The following is a 16,982-nucleotide window of genomic DNA, read 5'->3' on the forward strand; positions in this document are numbered from 1 at the left end:
TTGATTTTCATGTAAAATGTTGCCAAGACGAGCCCATATGACTCGCACTGTCAAAAAGTTATCAGATCTCATGTAGAGCCAAGCTTCTTACACTTATACACGCCCTAACTCTACAAGGCCTAACTTCACAAACTCTACACCTTAGTCAAAATATGTGGCTTGGCCAAAAAAGATTACATTCACATCGGCGCGGCGTAAGGTGAAAAATTAATTCACTGTTCATTACTTTTGTGTTATACCTACAATAGTTCTTGTAGGTAGTAACGAACGGCCAAGCCACATATTTTGACTAAGGTGTAGAGTTTGTGAAGTTAGGCCTTGTAGAGTTAGGGCGTGTAGTGTAAGAAGCTTGGAAACTAAGAACAGAAACGAAAAGTGCGTTGGTGGATAAAAGAGCTGTACCGAAAAAGAATGCAGTATGGAGGGAGTGACACTTATAAGAGATATGCAGTTCGAAGTGATAGAAGACACAATAAAAAACTTCACAAGAATGTCTACAGAAGATTTTGATTACTTGCATAACTTGATAGAGCTGGTTATCCATAATTATTACTCGGAGCGCAACAAACACAAAAAATACGACAAACCCGTCTCCATTGGCGCGCGCGCCACGATTGATGCGCGGTAAAAAACCGACACCCGACGGAACGGACCGCTCCGCGTTCGACCGCTCCAACGAACATTTTGGCGCGCGTTCCAAACTGGTATCCATTTCACGCGGCTGGAGCGCGCGCCAATGTTCGATCTCTTGGAGCGCGAAGTCGATACTCACCTTTATACCTACAGTTGAAATTTTCAGAGATGAAGTTTCAGTTATCTCTCTTTAACAAAAGATAATAAATAATTATAAATAATCGAGGTTATGCAATTGTTGACGCGGTAATAAATTGAATGGATTATGGACGTTTTTTACGGATCTTATAAATTAGCGTTATTGTACAGATTTGACCGTTTTATTTAATAGCTTGCCTTAGTAGCTTGCAATGTAGTTTGCATATATTGTTTTATTGTAATGGTACTATTAGAATTTTATTATTGTGATTAGAATAATAATTGATAGAGGATTCATAAGTACTAATATAAAGAAAAACCAAAAATTATTGGGACTTCGCAAATGGTGCTGGCAACACTGTCATGTTGCTACACCAAATCAAGTTCCAACTTCCAACTTCCAATCAAATTCGTAGTAATTCGGAAGCTGCATCTTCGGTCCATACGACGTACCAGCGCAGTTTATTATGAGTACCTATTCAACAAATCTACCAAATTAAAACAGGTCCGTAAGTAAGCTTTAATTAAACTTTTCTATGGTTTAAGTATATCTAGATTTTTCTTTATAGTGAATACCTACGTGGATTATCTAAAATAATAATTAGGTATTGGTTTCATGACAGCACGTGGTCTAATTATATTGAACTTCTGTTTCCCTTCTAAAGTTTAAACCTCCGTTGCCTAATCTTCAGTGTAAACTGAATTTAACAAATATAGAATCTTGAAAGGAAGCGGTTCGATAAGAATTATCACACCTCAAAATCGAATGCCGATAACACTTTTTTTGTTAACCTTTATCCAGTAGGTATCTGTTCTTATTTGCTTTTTACCACGCAATCGTAGATAAGATTATGAATTAATAATTGTTAAACTATCTTTTATAAGTACCTGAATAGGTATTTAATTGCTCACATGTGGTAATTAAAAAAAAGCTTCACACAAATAGGTTAAATTAACATGATGTCAAAAAACACGAGCCGAAATGTGTTTATATGAATAACACGTGATATTTAATGATAGGTCTGATATTAGGAAAGTTATGAATATAATTTTCTGCTGAAAATCAAAGTACTTTATGATTCTTTCTTATTACAGATTGTCCTAAGTCGTACAGAAATCCAATGACAAGGTGAGATAATTTAAATCCCGGATTAAATAGTGAAAAGTAGTCATAATCTTATCTTTTAATATGATGATAAGAAACACGAGCCGAAAATGTGTTTATTTGATTACTATGTGATATTTAATGATAGGTCTGAGCTGTATATCTAGTATCAATCAATTATTGTTATTAGAAGCACATTGTCATATGAATTTATTTATTTCAGATCTTTGGGACACCGGTGAAGATAGTAACCATGTGTGTAAAGCCAGATAAACTTGATAAAAATGTAGATGTTATAAAATGAGTACCTATAGATATATAGCGAATTCATGATGAAATTAAACTTTGCTTGAATCTTGACTATGTTCATCAAATTGAATGTGACTGCTACACATAATGAAAACTTCCAAGTGAAGTAGGTTGTAAAATTTAAGGAGAAATAAAAGAAAGTTATTAATCAAGATGCTTGTTTTATTTAAATCTATTCAAATGGGTCACTACTATAACTTAACAGTAAATTATGTACAATACTTACAAATTCATAAGATTAAATTAATCAGCCTTTCAATTTTTACATTTTTACAAGATACACATTAAAATGACTGTTTATATAAAATATATTAGTTTTGGGGGTTATTCGGGTTAGGTTCGGTAACATTTTGCAAACGGATAGTGATATCCGTAAGAGACATGTTGGGGAGAATAAAGTCCTGAATGTTAGAAGCAGCGCTGGAAGGTCTGTCGAAGGGGTAGCCCATGGCACGCCTGTCAGGGTACAATTTGTCCCTGATACCACAGAAGCTTGAAGCCTGCTTGCAGGTCATTTCTGTCCCATCGGGTTGTTGTACCTGGAGTGGAATGATAAATAATTATTGTAGTATTGTAATTTATCATTGGAAAATGAAGTGCTAAGTATGCTGTGTTTTTTTTATTGTGGTCTTAATTGAAGGCTAGGTAATGTGTGTGATAGCAGGAAATTATCCCAAATCATTCAACCCCCTAACCATAACCTTATAAATTATTCCTAGCACGCATCATAGATTTACATGTACAATTACTAGGTAGAATTAAAAACATTCATACAACCAGCCATTCACGCCCCGTCTGCCGATACCACGCGACCATAGACAATTTTGACGTCATATCGCACCGTTTTCAAATCATAGTTCAAAATCAATAGACAACTTTTGACATATTTCAGTTCTTACCGAATCCAAATCGTAGTTCGAAATCATGATGAACAGATCATACTGCGCTCCCGCCTCAGTTCCCTTCGGCACCAGCATGTGTTGCGGCCAGCCACAGCCGCAGTAGTTGAACGCGGCTCTATCACCAGCTGATGTGTTTGCGTTTTGTGACAAGTCACGGAACGTTTGCGAAAACGGGATGGTCACTGATGATTCTGTTGAACGACGGGTGATGACGTTGCGGCCGCGGTTCACTGAACAAAAAAATAAGAATTAAGAAGTGTGGAATATTTAATGCAACTTGTAGCTTTTTGTTGTACACATAATATAATCTTTTTATTTATTTATTTATTTATTATACTTCATTGTACAAACATGAATGGACAAAGCAGAAAAACGAACAAAATCACAAAAAGGCATCATTTGTACAAAAGGCGGCCTTATTGCTGAACAGCAATCTCTACCAGGCAACCTGGTAGGAAAGGAAATGTAAGAAGGTCGTGGGATAGCGCAAAATAAATGACTATAATTACAATTACACATAACAATTCATTGCAAATAATATAAAAAATCTTCTGAAAGATTAATAAATACATTATTATTTTTAAAATTGCATACTTAAATCAAATTATAAACATAATTTTAATCGCTCTAAGCACGTATCTTTGCTACCGTCTTCAAAAAATTCGACTGGATGAACCGATTTTGATGTTTGTTTTTATTTAAAAGCTTGTACCTTCCTCAATTTGAATGCGGTATAGATTTTATTTTATATGTATTTTTTATACTCACATGGTACAACGAATCTGTCCATCTCGATGAACATTTTACGTTGGTCCGCCAGGATCCAAGGTAAGTTGCGTTCGTCGAATTTCGGTGAGATGAATATACGCACTGTGCCGCGAGTAGCGTTGCCATCATTCTGTGCTTCGATGCTGTGATACAAGAAAATTATCCAAATTATTCCTCGATTATATTGAATGTATAAAAGAGGGAAAACATCAAATCACACAGCTATATTATTCTGTGGTTGCAAAAACTTATAATTTTGCTACAGTTTGTATTCTAAGCTGGTGACTTAAAAGATTTAAATGGGAATTTTTCGAATGTAACGAAGACCCGGCAACACTATAAATCTACCACTCACACGTATTCAAAGTCGCAATGATTCAAGTGCGTGATGCGCGCGTACACGGGCCGAAAATCCAGAACCTGTTGAACATTTCCGCGTCGCGATGGTTCAAACAGTTTACCATAGACAACGTCGAGACATAGAGTTTACCATAGAGCACAGAGCTCAGCTATTGGATAAAGCTACCACTCACACGTATTCAAAGTCGCGATGGTTTAGATGTGTAAAGCGCGCGTATACAGGCCCACGGTTGGAGAAGTCAAGACCACGCGACAGGTCCACGTCGCTCATCATCCAGAATGTGTTGAGCGTGTTCTGGTCGCCCGTGGAGCTTTGTACGCGAACGGAGGATATGCGCACGCCAGGGTTTTCCAGCTGGTGGAGAAATGTTATTAGAAAATTATCATAATTTTCTATTTTTAAATATTTTTACATTGACTTGATTTTTATTTATTTTGTGACAAACTTAAAGATTTTCCTCTTTATAATGTGTATCTTTAAGTATTTTTTTTTTTAGTTATATTGAAAAATGATCAAACCGGTAAGTATGACGCTAATTAAGCCTAAGAAAGAAATAAGCGTATTAGGAGTTACAAAATTGCGAAGGTACTTTTTAATATGCAAATAGAAGTCGAGTTCCATGACATTTCTGAAATTAAATGCTCGAATTTAAACATACCTCGGAACGAGTGTAGGGGCGAACATTGGAAGATTCCTTGAACTTCTGGAAAGTGTCGTCCACAAAAGCGTGCCAACGGTAGAAGAAGGGATCACGCATTGTTGTAGCTTCATCACCGATTACACCGAAGTTTTCCTGTAATTAAAAAATAATGTCATAATAATCGCATAACTCTTTTTATTTCCCTACCTATATTATGCGATATAAAAATTTCCACGATATTCTTATTTTTCCTATTTAAACTTATAAAGAGAAAGTAAATATTACTTACGAGATATCTATGGTTCGGGTCGTGCATATAAGCAGAGAAACTGTGCCCATTGTTATGGAGACTTCCATACAATTCCATGTTTGGCGATAGAACACTCGCTTCCATCATGTTGCCGAGAGTGTCGATGTCCAATTCGCGTGTGCTTCCATTTGGCTAAATTTAAAAGAAACGGATAAAATAAAATTATATAAATTCATGAAAAAAAAACACCAATTAAGAGCTTAGTTATTCCTATATATTGTTAAATAGTGATAAAATAACGATATTCATCCGGAAATATTATATAGATAACCGCACATTGCTAAAAATATATTATATTCAAAAATATTTACTGGTTAGTACCAGAGCGAGATAGTAATTGAAAATGTTAAAAAAATACCAATTTAAATTTTAAACAGATTCCTAATAAAAAAGAACATACCAAAGTAACCAATCCCGTAGCGATAGCGTCTTCAATATTCCGTCTCCAGCGCTGCATATCAGCGATAGTTACATTCAGACCGTCCACCGGCCGGTTCAAGTCCTGCCAGCGCATATTGGCCTGCCGTGGGGGCCAGCCGCGGGAAGATGTAAGACTGTCTAGCTTGGGGAAGTAGCCCTCTTCGATTGGCTCATTCCAGTTGCTGAATTTCTTGACGCGAGCTAGCGAGTTGTTCAAGCGCTCGCCGTTGTAGCTGAAAGATTCATAAAAATTAAAGAATCAAATATTTATCTATAATATAATATAAGTATAGAATGTGGAAAAATTATGTAAAAAATAGTTATTATTTTGGCATTTACCGTGCAATAATCTGTTGGTGCATGTAGAAGAAAAGTTCACCACGTCTATCTTTGGCGACTATTTCTCTCTGGTTTGCGGTGAATGGGTACACAAGATGCCAATGCCAGTGATGAAGATTTACTCCAATATCTTCACGGAAGTACGCTAAACGATGTTCAATATCTAAGTCCGTGGCTGTGTAATCCCTTGGTATTATGATGGGAATTCTCTGTAAAAATAAATTAGTTTAGGTACGCCTTTCAATAATGGCAAAAAGGAACGTATTGTGATGTCCTCAGTCAATGTCAGAAAGGACGTCATAACTGTCTGTGTCAAAGCCATGACAATGACATTTGAGACTACGTTCCGTTTTTCATAATTCGTATATTCCCTTTCAATAATTTATAAAAAAAATCCATTTTATACTGTATTGATAGTTTAATTAGTATGAATTATTGATTTATTACTTAAGCTTATTTATTTTATTTGCAATATCAGTGATGTACACACAGAAAATATATTATAAGTTTATGGAAAATTATGACAATCACTACGTTTTAAGTATAACATACTAGAGTATATCGGACCGCAACATTTTGCGAAAAGTCACGTAGGCCACCTCCGTGTAGGCCAGGGGGGGCACACTCAAAACTGTCATGTAAACGCATAGACGACAGCGACGCGGGCGATGAGTGGTATAACTAAAATTAAAAAAAAAAGCCGCCATCTTGTAATGATGTGCGACTGTCATTGTCAACCATAGTTTTCAACTTTCGGACGGACGTTGATGCGATTTCGAGGTTATCTCATTTGTTTTTGTTAAATATATCTGGTTATCTTTTAAGTTTTTTGTTTTGGTTAAGTTTTGTTTTGTTATTTTGTTACTTGTTTTATTGTTGTTAACTGTTGTGAACGTTGTGATCATGAGTTTTCAACGGAGGAGAAAACACGCTAGAAGCTTAGAACTTTTTAAAAACTTGAGAAACCTGCCTCTTGCATGTATTTATATCAAGGAAATTTGTATTTTCATAAAAAAACATCCTCAATATTTTAAAACTAATAAAGAAATTGGAAAATTAACAAGATATCCAAACAATTTGTTTTTACCGAGGCCTAAATTAACTTTGTACAAAAAAAATGTTCCTTATATAGGTATTCAGATATTTAATAAAATCCCAAAAGACTTGCAAGGGGTTCCTCTTCCAGGATTTAAAAATAAATTAAATAAATACTTATTAGAGAATTGTTTTTACAACCTAAATGAATTTCTGTATGATATGAAAAATGTCTAAATAATATAAAATAATGATATTGATATTAATTGATTGACTGTATGACTAATGATTTATGTATAACCTAATTTTAAGTGACAATACTCCTGACTCGTTTTTTTACTATAAATATCTAATCATTTTCATTCATTATGTCAATTAATAATAATTATTGTATGCTATGTACACTCACCGGCACGGAATCTTGGCCACTGCAAATTTTTGCGTAAAATAACACTATTTCTTTTCTACTACAAAATTCAATAAAAATTTAATCAAAACTAGTTACTTTAATGTTTTTACTAACTTTTAGTAATAATTGGAAGTTTATAAGAAGTACTCCCGCGTAGATATGAATTAAACAAGAATTTACGCTTTTCCTGTGAAATTTAAATGATTTCTTAAAAAATGCACAAAAATTAGAAAGAACGTTTCCGTAAAAAAAAATGAACCTTTTAATATAGGGTGTTTCCTTCTCTTGCCTTAAACACTGTTTGCATCCAGTGTGGCATACTCTAGAAAACATTTTTGATGTCCACTTCAGCTATAGTGTACCAAACGGCCGCAGCTGTATTTCTAAGCTCATCTAACATTGGTGCTGGGTTGGAATCAAACTTTATGTTTCTTTTAAGCATGTCCCAGATGTGTTCTATTGAATTAAGATCCGGGATTAGAGCTGGCCACTCCAATTTTTCAATAATAACCTCTTGAAGGTACTCTTATACGCATCGTACGACACGCGGATTGCGTTATAGTGTATTAGTAGCAAATTTTCTTCACTGACAAACCTGTCATAGGGCTGAACATGTTTCTGGAGAATTTCCTCGATGTACCTGATCAAATTTAAGCCATTATCTACGATAACTAACTCCGTGCGAGCATCGGAACTTATACCTCCCCATACCATTATTGACCCTCCATGAAAAATCGCAGTTTGAGTATGGTGATGAGTGAAAACCTCTCTTCTCGTCTCCTCTATACTGACTCTTGGCTATCAGAAGCTCGTAAAGTGCCTTAGCAGTCATCTGTGAACACCTCACGAGCGCACTGGCTGTGGGTCCAGTTTTCATGTTCTCGTGCAAAACGAAGACGTGCTTCTCTGTGATGTCTGAGGAGTTCTGGATGGCGTGCTGGTCTGCAAACCTTCAAATTAACTTTCTTCATTAGTCTTCTCACCGATTGCTCACTCATATTTATTATCCTGGTGTTTTAGAGCCGGTGGCGTATCTTAAAAACTGTCAGAAAGCCATTTCTGAGTATCTCTTGAACAATAAACGGGTCTTCTCGAGCTGATGTGCACCTCACGGCCTCATTTCCTGGTCTGCACGTGTAGCTGCCAGTCTCCTGGTATCTTTTCTATGCATAGTGCATCGCTGAACGTGGTACGTACTGTACATTAGGTACTTTATGTTGTGGCAGTCATTGGTCTAACATTGTGATGGCCTGAGCAGGCTGTTCAGATGTTAACGGCATTTTTTAGTGTTTGTTATGATCATTGACTACAGTACAACAATAACAATATCTAAAAACGGCATAAACGATATCGAAAAAAGTTAAAAACGAACAATTCGTAACTTCGGCTTAACCGCACAAATCACAAATTTCGAGTAACTCTTAAAAAGTGGTAAAAGATTATTCTCAAATTTAATGATTTCTTACCATAAAATTAAACAAATAATATGTTAACATATCTGCATACAAAAAAATCGTGAAAAACACTTCAAACTTTTTTTATCGGCAAATTTGTAAGTGGCCAAGATTCCGTGCCGGTGAGTGTAGTTATAGTAAAAACTAAGGTAAAAACATGAATGTTCCTTAATTCTGATCTTAATATCTTTGTATGTAGATACCATGTTTTTATGCAATAAATGATTTATTTATTTATTTAGAACAAAAGCTTTAGTTATTTGTGACTGCACTGAAATAACTAAAGCTTTTGGTTTTAGCAGATTTTAGAGGTTTTAGCAATTGTATAGTATATAAATCTCAATTTCAATTTAATAAACGTGAATACCGCTAAAGAAATTGTTTTTTATTCTCACCCCTGGTTGCCCTCATTACTTATTTTTTTATTTACTCAACTTACAAGGCAACTTATGGAGTGAGAGTATGTTTACAAAAATATTACTAACGCCACAAAAAGAGTGTTGTCACGAAAACGACGCTTTTCTTGGTGTTAGTAATATTTTTGTAAATATACTTTCGCTCCATATCTGGTGCTAAATGTCGATATGCATACTGCATAGCTATATATATATATACCCCTTTAAAGCATTAGTTATCCTACAAAGTTGCAGATGGCAGCACGTTCCATACATGCACTTATTACCACAGAGTAGCCACTCTATCTCAGTTATACATCCTTCCTCTATGGTGTAGGCCACAGAGCAAGTAATGTGTAGGCCACTTGCTACACTGCGCGCGTGTTTATAATTTCAATTTTTGTTATTTTATTAACCTGTGTTAAACGATAAAATATAATAATGCAATTTTAATAATGGAAGACTTAATAGCTAACTCTGGTGTGGTAGTTGTGCGTGCAAAACCCGAGGGCCAGAGAAAAACATTTAAACCTAATGTGCGATCAGTGAACAAAATACCAGATGAATTATTAAATGATCCTCTTATTAACAGAGCTTGTGAAGCTTTACCCCAAAATTATAATTTCGAAATTCATAAGACAATATGGAGGATTCGGTCATTAGGATCCAAAAGAGTGGCTTTACAGTTACCCGAAGGTAAGGAGTCCTCTCTGATTTATTTTGGTTGTTATTCTATATTAAATACAGTCATTTAATGTGTATTTTTTATTTCAGGTTTAACTATGTTTGCCACAACATTATGCGATATAATAGAAACATTTACTGAAGCTGACACTGTGATAATGGGCGATGTTACTTATGGAGCTTGCTGTATAGACGACTTTACTGCTATAGCATTGGGAGTAGATTTATTAGTACATTATGGGCATTCATGTCTCATACCGATTGATCAGACAAGCAGTATAAAAGTACTTTACATATTTGTTGATATAAAAATTGACCCATCACACCTTTTAGATACAATAAGACTGAATTTTCCAAGGAAATCACATTTAGCTATAGTTAGTACTATACAATTTGTCACGACTCTCCATTCAGTGGCTAAAGATCTGAGAAATGAAGACTATATTGTAACAATTCCACAGAGTAAGCCTCTTTCACCAGGCGAGATTCTTGGATGTACTGCCCCCAAACTAAATTCAGATTGTGTTATATATTTGGGTGATGGTAGATTTCATTTAGAGGCAATTATGATAGCTAATCCTTCAATACCTGCGTATAAATATGATCCATATGAGAAGAAATTCACATCTGAAGTATATGAGCATGATGTTATGAAAATGAACAGAAATAATCAAATAAAAATTGCTTCAGACGCAAATAACTTTGGCCTAATATTAGGTACTCTAGGGAGACAGGGCAGTACAAAAGTATTAGCCAATCTAGAGAAGCAAATCTCAAATTGTAATAAAAATTATGTTAAAATATTATTGTCAGAGATATTTCCGAGTAAGCTCGCACTGTTTGGCTTAGATGCATTTGTACAAGTGGCTTGTCCGAGACTGTCTATAGATTGGGGTACTGCATTCCCGAGGCCTTTACTGACTCCATATGAATTTTCTGTGTCATTAGGCAATAGCAAGTGGCTGAAAGATGATGGAACCTATCCTATGGACTTTTATGCAAGTGATAGTTTAGGACCGTGGACTCCTAACTACAAGCCTGTATTGTGTTCAACTTCAGACAAGAAATGTGATAATTGTTGTGGGAAAGAGAAATGACTTACCGGTGCTCCACCTTGAGCTGATACTGCCGCTGTCTCACGAGCTTGTGAGAACACTTGGGAGTCCAAAAACTTAGATGGGAAAGTTTCTGCGAAATTTGCGATTGGAACATCTCTTGTGTCGCGTCTACACAAAACAAAAATAGCTTTCAGGATAACGAACATGTTGTCAACATTAAAAATATAATAATTAAACATATATTTTTTTTTGCAATTTGCGAATTATGCTTGTGTATTGTTAAATTCTATAAATCCAAAGAAACATTTATTTATAACTTGTGATTTCATAACTAATTCTTAAAATTGCTTAGGAATTAATATTTTCAGACAATCATTTTTATTTTTATAATATAATTTGTCTATGTATATTTGTGTAATAGGTATTAAACATATTGAATTAAAAGCTTTGATAATAAATAATTTATTCTGTTCAGAAAATGAAATTTACCTGTGCATAAGAGCAACACTGAAGCAATAATTGAATAACTGCGGGTTGAGATTCACTCTTGCAAAGGCACATGTTGATAAAAATTGTTGCAGCTGGTTCTCAGGAACGCCTGTTGATTTTATACATTAACAGACATATAAATAAATTATTTATATTTAACATGATGTTTTTTTTAAACAACATTCATGACAAAAGTTTTGTTTAGTTACAAATTTTTATTTTAGCTTTTTCGTTAAATAAATTGGCGACATTTTCACGGCCCAAAATTAATGAATCAAATATAACGATATCTTTTACCAACACACGACAACTCAGTTAATTATCGTGATCGATTTTTAGAGCGGGAACGTTTGTATTGAGAAGATAAATTCGAAAGTTATTAAATCTAGGCACAGATAATAATATTATAGGTGTATTATAGTGTAGGTAGTCCTCAGAAGAATTTTATCAGTTACATGATTTGTATGAAAATTTACATTTTACGTAATTTTATTCAAGTGCAATGTTTCCATTTAAGTATGTTAATAACATTTTAAATTTATTTCGTGGAAAACATGGTTCTAAGAGTGCTAATTGTGCAATTATTAATTTACTAATAATTACCTATTGTGCAAACTGCAAAGATAGAACAATAACATATTGTAGCATTGCAGTAGGTACGATAATAACGATACAAGTGTTTGTGGAACTGTCCATTGCGTAATACGTTTACACATAATATAAGCCAACTGAACGGATTTTGATGAAGTTTGGAACTTATTCCACAAAAAAATTACCGGCCGAATTGAGAACCTCCTCCTTTCTTTGAAGTCGGCTAATAAAACTTGATGGCGCGAAAAAAAGGATGCCTATCGTATTTGTATACAAACAAAAATCACAGTACTTATAAATACCTACTGGACAAATTTGTTATATAAAATAAATATAAAACTCACCCATCAGCTCGTCGATAACTTCGTCTGCCATCTTTTGATGAGCCGGCAGAAACAGAGAGAAATCAGCATCCTTGGGCAGTTTCTTCGCTTTGCTGAACTTGGGTACTCGCTTGAGGTTTTGCAAGGGAATGATTTCCGATGCATTTTCACCGAAACGGTTATTGATCTCGATTCCGTTGTTTTTGTAGTCATCGGTCTGATGAGTAAAATTGAATTATGAATTTGAAAGTGGACGTAGTAGGGTACCTGCATCATTTTTTTGAACGGATTTCGAAAGTGCTTATTGACGAAAATTGAAGAATAGTTGGAAAAAAAGTACCTAATCAATTAATTATGTATTTACTACTAATTTTTATTATAAGAATAAAAATTACAGGTAGTTAACACAAGTATATAATTTATTAAAAAAAATAATAATTGACAAAACTTACCAAATATTGTTCCGAGATTTGAAAAATGGCGTTATCGTCTCCCTTTGGTGATATCATAGGCTCATTGGGCCTATCGAACAACAGAGACAAACCTTTTACTACGTTCGCCATTTTCACAATAAACTAATTGAAGATGTTAAATTTATAAGTAAATTTATATTCAATCCACTTCACAATAAATGTGAAGTGAGAATGATTCATTGGGTCTTCGCTTCAAGTTTTATACAGATCTACTGCTTGGTACCGAGCGCAACTTATGATTCCGAGTGCAAAACCGCGAGCCGTGTAAAATTTCAATAAAAAATCGAGTAGTAACTATCTTTCTTTAATACGTAAGTAGGATAGAGTCGCAGTATTTTTTTAAATATTAACGGATGTTTTACACATACAAAATTAAACAAAGATACAATGGACATACAGTTATATTTTTTTTATATAGAAATAACTTATAAATATATCCACGTCTGGATTCCACCCGACAATAGAAATTCATCAAAATCGATACAGCCGTTTAGAAGGAGATAAGTGACAAAAAACAAAGGAAAAATAGTTGTGTGTTCCAGATTATTATAAACTTTTCGTGATTGTACTTAGTTATACCTTTATCGATTTTATCAAAATACAATGTTTATACAGTATGCGTTTTCAGTCCTCCCGAAGCGGATATGCGAAATAGTTCTAGGTATATAAACCACTTCGTCAACATCTTTGTTAAAACAAACAATTTTGGTTATTTTAGTTTCAAAAGTAAGAACGTCTCAGTTCCAATTCTGCTCATCAATTTTGTGATTCCAACTTGATAAAAAAAAACTTATTGGAATGTTAGAAAGCTTATAACTATTGCGCGGTAATATAGGTGTATTACTTGCGCTGTCATAGTTATTTAAAAAAATAGGTAATCTTGTAGACTAAAACGATTTTTTTCACTTTTCAACTGCCCATATTGAGCTATCTACTGCAGTAGATAGCTCAATATGTAGTTAGTTTATCTTAAGAAAAAAAATATCTTATAAGATGAATGTCAAAATACGATAAACGAATTGATTGATATTCATTAATTCTTGCATTTACGAAAATGTATGAATATTTTTTTGTATATTTATGACATTGAGGGTTTGATTCCTTGTAGAGGAAGTACATACAAATAAACTTCAATTTTATTCATATATTTTTGGTAATCGCTAATTTCTACAAAGGCTGTTACTGTTTAATAGCAAAACAGTCACATTATCACATAATTTTGTGCCAGGTTTATTAAACCAAGACTGCTATGCATAACAGAGATAGGCCAACAGGAAATAACAGGCATTTCCTCTTGTCGTCTTACCACATCCACACAGATATGAAAACAAACAAATTATATAATTAGCATATTATTATTCTACTTATCGGTAACTATGGTGTATTTTTGTACAACAATTATCTAATGGGTTATTCCCAACATTATTTATCTGACAGGAATTTGCAAACAGTTTCTAAGAATTTTTCTGGCTTTTGACTGTGCACCCAGTGGCCTGCACCTTCTATGAACACTAAGTCGGCTAGCGGGAAGTACTCTTGAATCTCGGGCAAGTCATTTTTGCTAGAAAAAAGAAAATAAGTATACTGATTATTTAGATACACAATAATTTAAAAATATAATAAGTAACAAAAATTTTGTTTTTAGTTCATGTACTTTGATTGATTTTTGTTTATTTGATGAATTTAATAAAAATAATAATTAAATAAAGAATTAATGAAATGGGCTGTAGAGTAATGATAACTTCCATTTGCATCAAATTATTTCAATTTACTGATTAATTTTGAGTCTTTCATTGTGTTTATGATCTGTCAATGCAGATTATTAAACTGAACAAAATCATTTGATATTGTACCAGCTTACCGCCTGCGGCTTCACTCGCGTTTTCAAAGAAAAACTCGCATAGTTCCCGTTCCCGTGGGATTTCCGGAATAAAACCTAGCCTATATTACTCGTGGATAATGTAGCTTTAGAATGGTAAAAGAATTTTTAAAATCGATCCAGTAGTTTATGAGCCTATCCATCACAATCAAAAAAACAAACAAAGTTTTCCTCTTTATAATATTAGTGTAGATAAGCTTACCCAATATAATCTGAGAGGGAACCTCCAATGAATAAAGTGGGCCCACAATATTGCAGGCCTTTCAAACTTGATGGAAAATGTGATATATAGTTCTGGAAGTTCTCTTTCAACGCTGGCAAGTTCACTCTCCAAGTATATGACCCAGTATTTGTTTGTATCAAGTTTGTAATCAGAAAGTTTCTCAAATTTACATCTGGCGATACATTTTTCAGCTGTTCATCGGCTAGTTTTCTCGCTTTTGACATGGCAATTCCAGATCTTATGGACACAGCTGCCATTGCATCAAACAGATTCATCATGGTAAATATTTGTGGACTTGTTTTCACTGGTGATATATCCACGACAATTAGACTTGATACAAGATCAGACTGAAACATGTTAATCTTTCTAGTAATCTACTATACTCTTTGATACCTATGTAAATGTTTTGTTAACCTTTTTTAGTTAATTTACTAGGTAGTTTATTAAAATGTGTTCGATATGTTTTTAAATGAATAATGGAAGTTAGAACCTACATAGGCACTAGAAAACAATTTTAATATTAATTGAATACATTTTCAAATTAATTTTTGATGAATGACATACCTTGATGTTATGTTTAAGTATGTTTTTGTTAAACCTTTTGAGTTTATAGAAACAATGCCAAAGACTGAATGATATAAGTCATATGAATGGTTTTAAATACATATTGCCGCATGTCGTATACATGATATTTTACGTACGACTTACACAAAGAAGTGATAAAACCATAGCGGTACGGCCACCCATGCTATGTCCCAGAATGGATACTTTCGATATCTCTAGTTTCTTTAATAATTTTATCACATCGTGGGCCATATGAATATATGTATGTTGTGACGAATGCCGACTATCTCCGTGATTGCGAGCATCTACACTGATAATTTTCCTTCCTGTGGCCTTATGGATAGCTTTACTCATACTGTTCCAGTTATTTTTCGAACCTAATAGCCCATGCAAGATCACAAGAGGAGGTCTTTTGGATGTATCAACGTCGGTGCTCTCGTACGTCGAGTAAGCCAATTCAACTGTTTCTGCATTGCTAGAGTCAGATTTTAAGCAGCGCGGTGTACTTGAAAATATATTTGGTCTAAGTCTGAATAAATTTTGTGGTCGAAACCTATTAAATAACATATTTTTGTTTTGAAAAACTGTGAATTTTGATAATTGGATAGTTCTCTGAGACAATTGACATCTATCAAACTTGACATTGATCTAACCTTTTTCGTTTATAAACATTATTGTGGTGAGGAAAATATTAGCTGGCGATTAATTAATTAATTTAAGCTTGTATTTAATTTAAATAATTATATATTGCCAATTTTAATTGATCCCGATCATATTATACGTTACTTGTATAGTATAACTATCCTAAAGCCCGCGTCTTCGCTCGCATAGTTAATAAATGATTTCCGGTAGGTACCGACTCAAAATTATATTTGTACCAAATTATGCTCAGTGGCTATAAGAGCGTTTTCACATTGTCCGGTCCGATATCGGATATCGGGCGCCGATAGCCGATATCCGATATCGGAGGCTAAGTAAAATGTATGATTTAGGTACCTGTCTTTCACATTGTCCGGTCCGATATCGGATATCGGAGCCAACACCGATATTCCCGTGAACTATCGGACGATAATGTTCAGTGTTACCAACTCAATTTTCGAAAAGGTAGTATACCAACAGCAAAAAAAGCACTAGTTTGTGTATTTTCAGTCATTTCTAGGCGCTAAATGTAAAAAAAATCCTTTCATTTACTTTAAACCTTTTTATTAAGAAAACATTCATTTAAGTATTTAAAGGTATTAAAAATACTATTTTTACGGGAGCTATTTTAATACCGTCCTATAATATACGGCAATTGGCTGAACTGAAGTAAACAAAAATATATTGCGTTCTTTAATTCAACCGTATCTTCGAAATATTAGTGTCTTTTATCTTTATTTACTCATTCTGCCTCGCTCCTCCTCCTACTTGGACTACTGTTGTGCTGTAAGCTGTTTATTGTATTGTTGTCATTGAGTCACAGATTTAGTGCTTTGTTTTA

General features: G+C 34.1%; 2 protein-coding genes and 1 long non-coding RNA gene across 4 annotated transcripts; 2 read left to right on the top strand and 1 right to left on the bottom strand.

Moving 5' to 3' along the window:
* The first annotated feature begins 1,176 nt into the window (after positions 1-1,176).
* On the top strand, positions 1,177-2,337 carry LOC123700574. The gene is made up of 3 exons (XR_006752627.1): positions 1,177-1,276; positions 1,867-1,900; positions 2,100-2,337. It is a non-coding gene; the product is annotated as an uncharacterized LOC123700574 (long non-coding RNA).
* LOC123700571 (phenoloxidase subunit 2-like) lies at positions 2,330-16,095 on the bottom strand. 2 transcript variants are annotated; one of them, XM_045647828.1, is made up of 14 exons: positions 15,647-16,095; positions 14,918-15,285; positions 14,286-14,397; positions 12,385-12,580; positions 11,450-11,558; positions 11,005-11,128; positions 5,926-6,134; positions 5,567-5,819; positions 5,146-5,298; positions 4,875-5,009; positions 4,389-4,570; positions 3,856-3,998; positions 3,085-3,317; positions 2,330-2,724 (listed from the first exon to the last, which is right to left on the bottom strand). In XM_045647828.1, the coding sequence occupies exons 1-14, from the start codon at positions 16,067-16,069 to the stop codon at positions 2,497-2,499; spliced, it is 2,868 nt and encodes a 955-aa protein (XP_045503784.1). In that variant the 5' UTR covers positions 16,070-16,095; the 3' UTR covers positions 2,330-2,496. The 2 variants fall into 2 exon arrangements, with proteins under 2 accessions (XP_045503784.1, XP_045503783.1); XM_045647827.1 differs by lacking the exons at positions 14,286-14,397; positions 14,918-15,285; positions 15,647-16,095 and adding an exon at positions 12,816-13,013.
* LOC123700572 (2-(3-amino-3-carboxypropyl)histidine synthase subunit 1) lies at positions 9,578-11,608 on the top strand. Its single transcript, XM_045647829.1, has 2 exons — positions 9,578-9,914; positions 9,993-11,608. The coding sequence occupies exons 1-2, from the start codon at positions 9,674-9,676 to the stop codon at positions 10,997-10,999; spliced, it is 1,248 nt and encodes a 415-aa protein (XP_045503785.1). The 5' UTR covers positions 9,578-9,673; the 3' UTR covers positions 11,000-11,608.
* Positions 16,096-16,982: the final 887 nt, after the last annotated feature.

This window comes from Colias croceus, chromosome 19 (genome assembly GCF_905220415.1).
Source record: "Colias croceus chromosome 19, ilColCroc2.1".
Classification (NCBI taxonomy): Eukaryota; Metazoa; Arthropoda; class Insecta; order Lepidoptera; family Pieridae; genus Colias; species Colias croceus.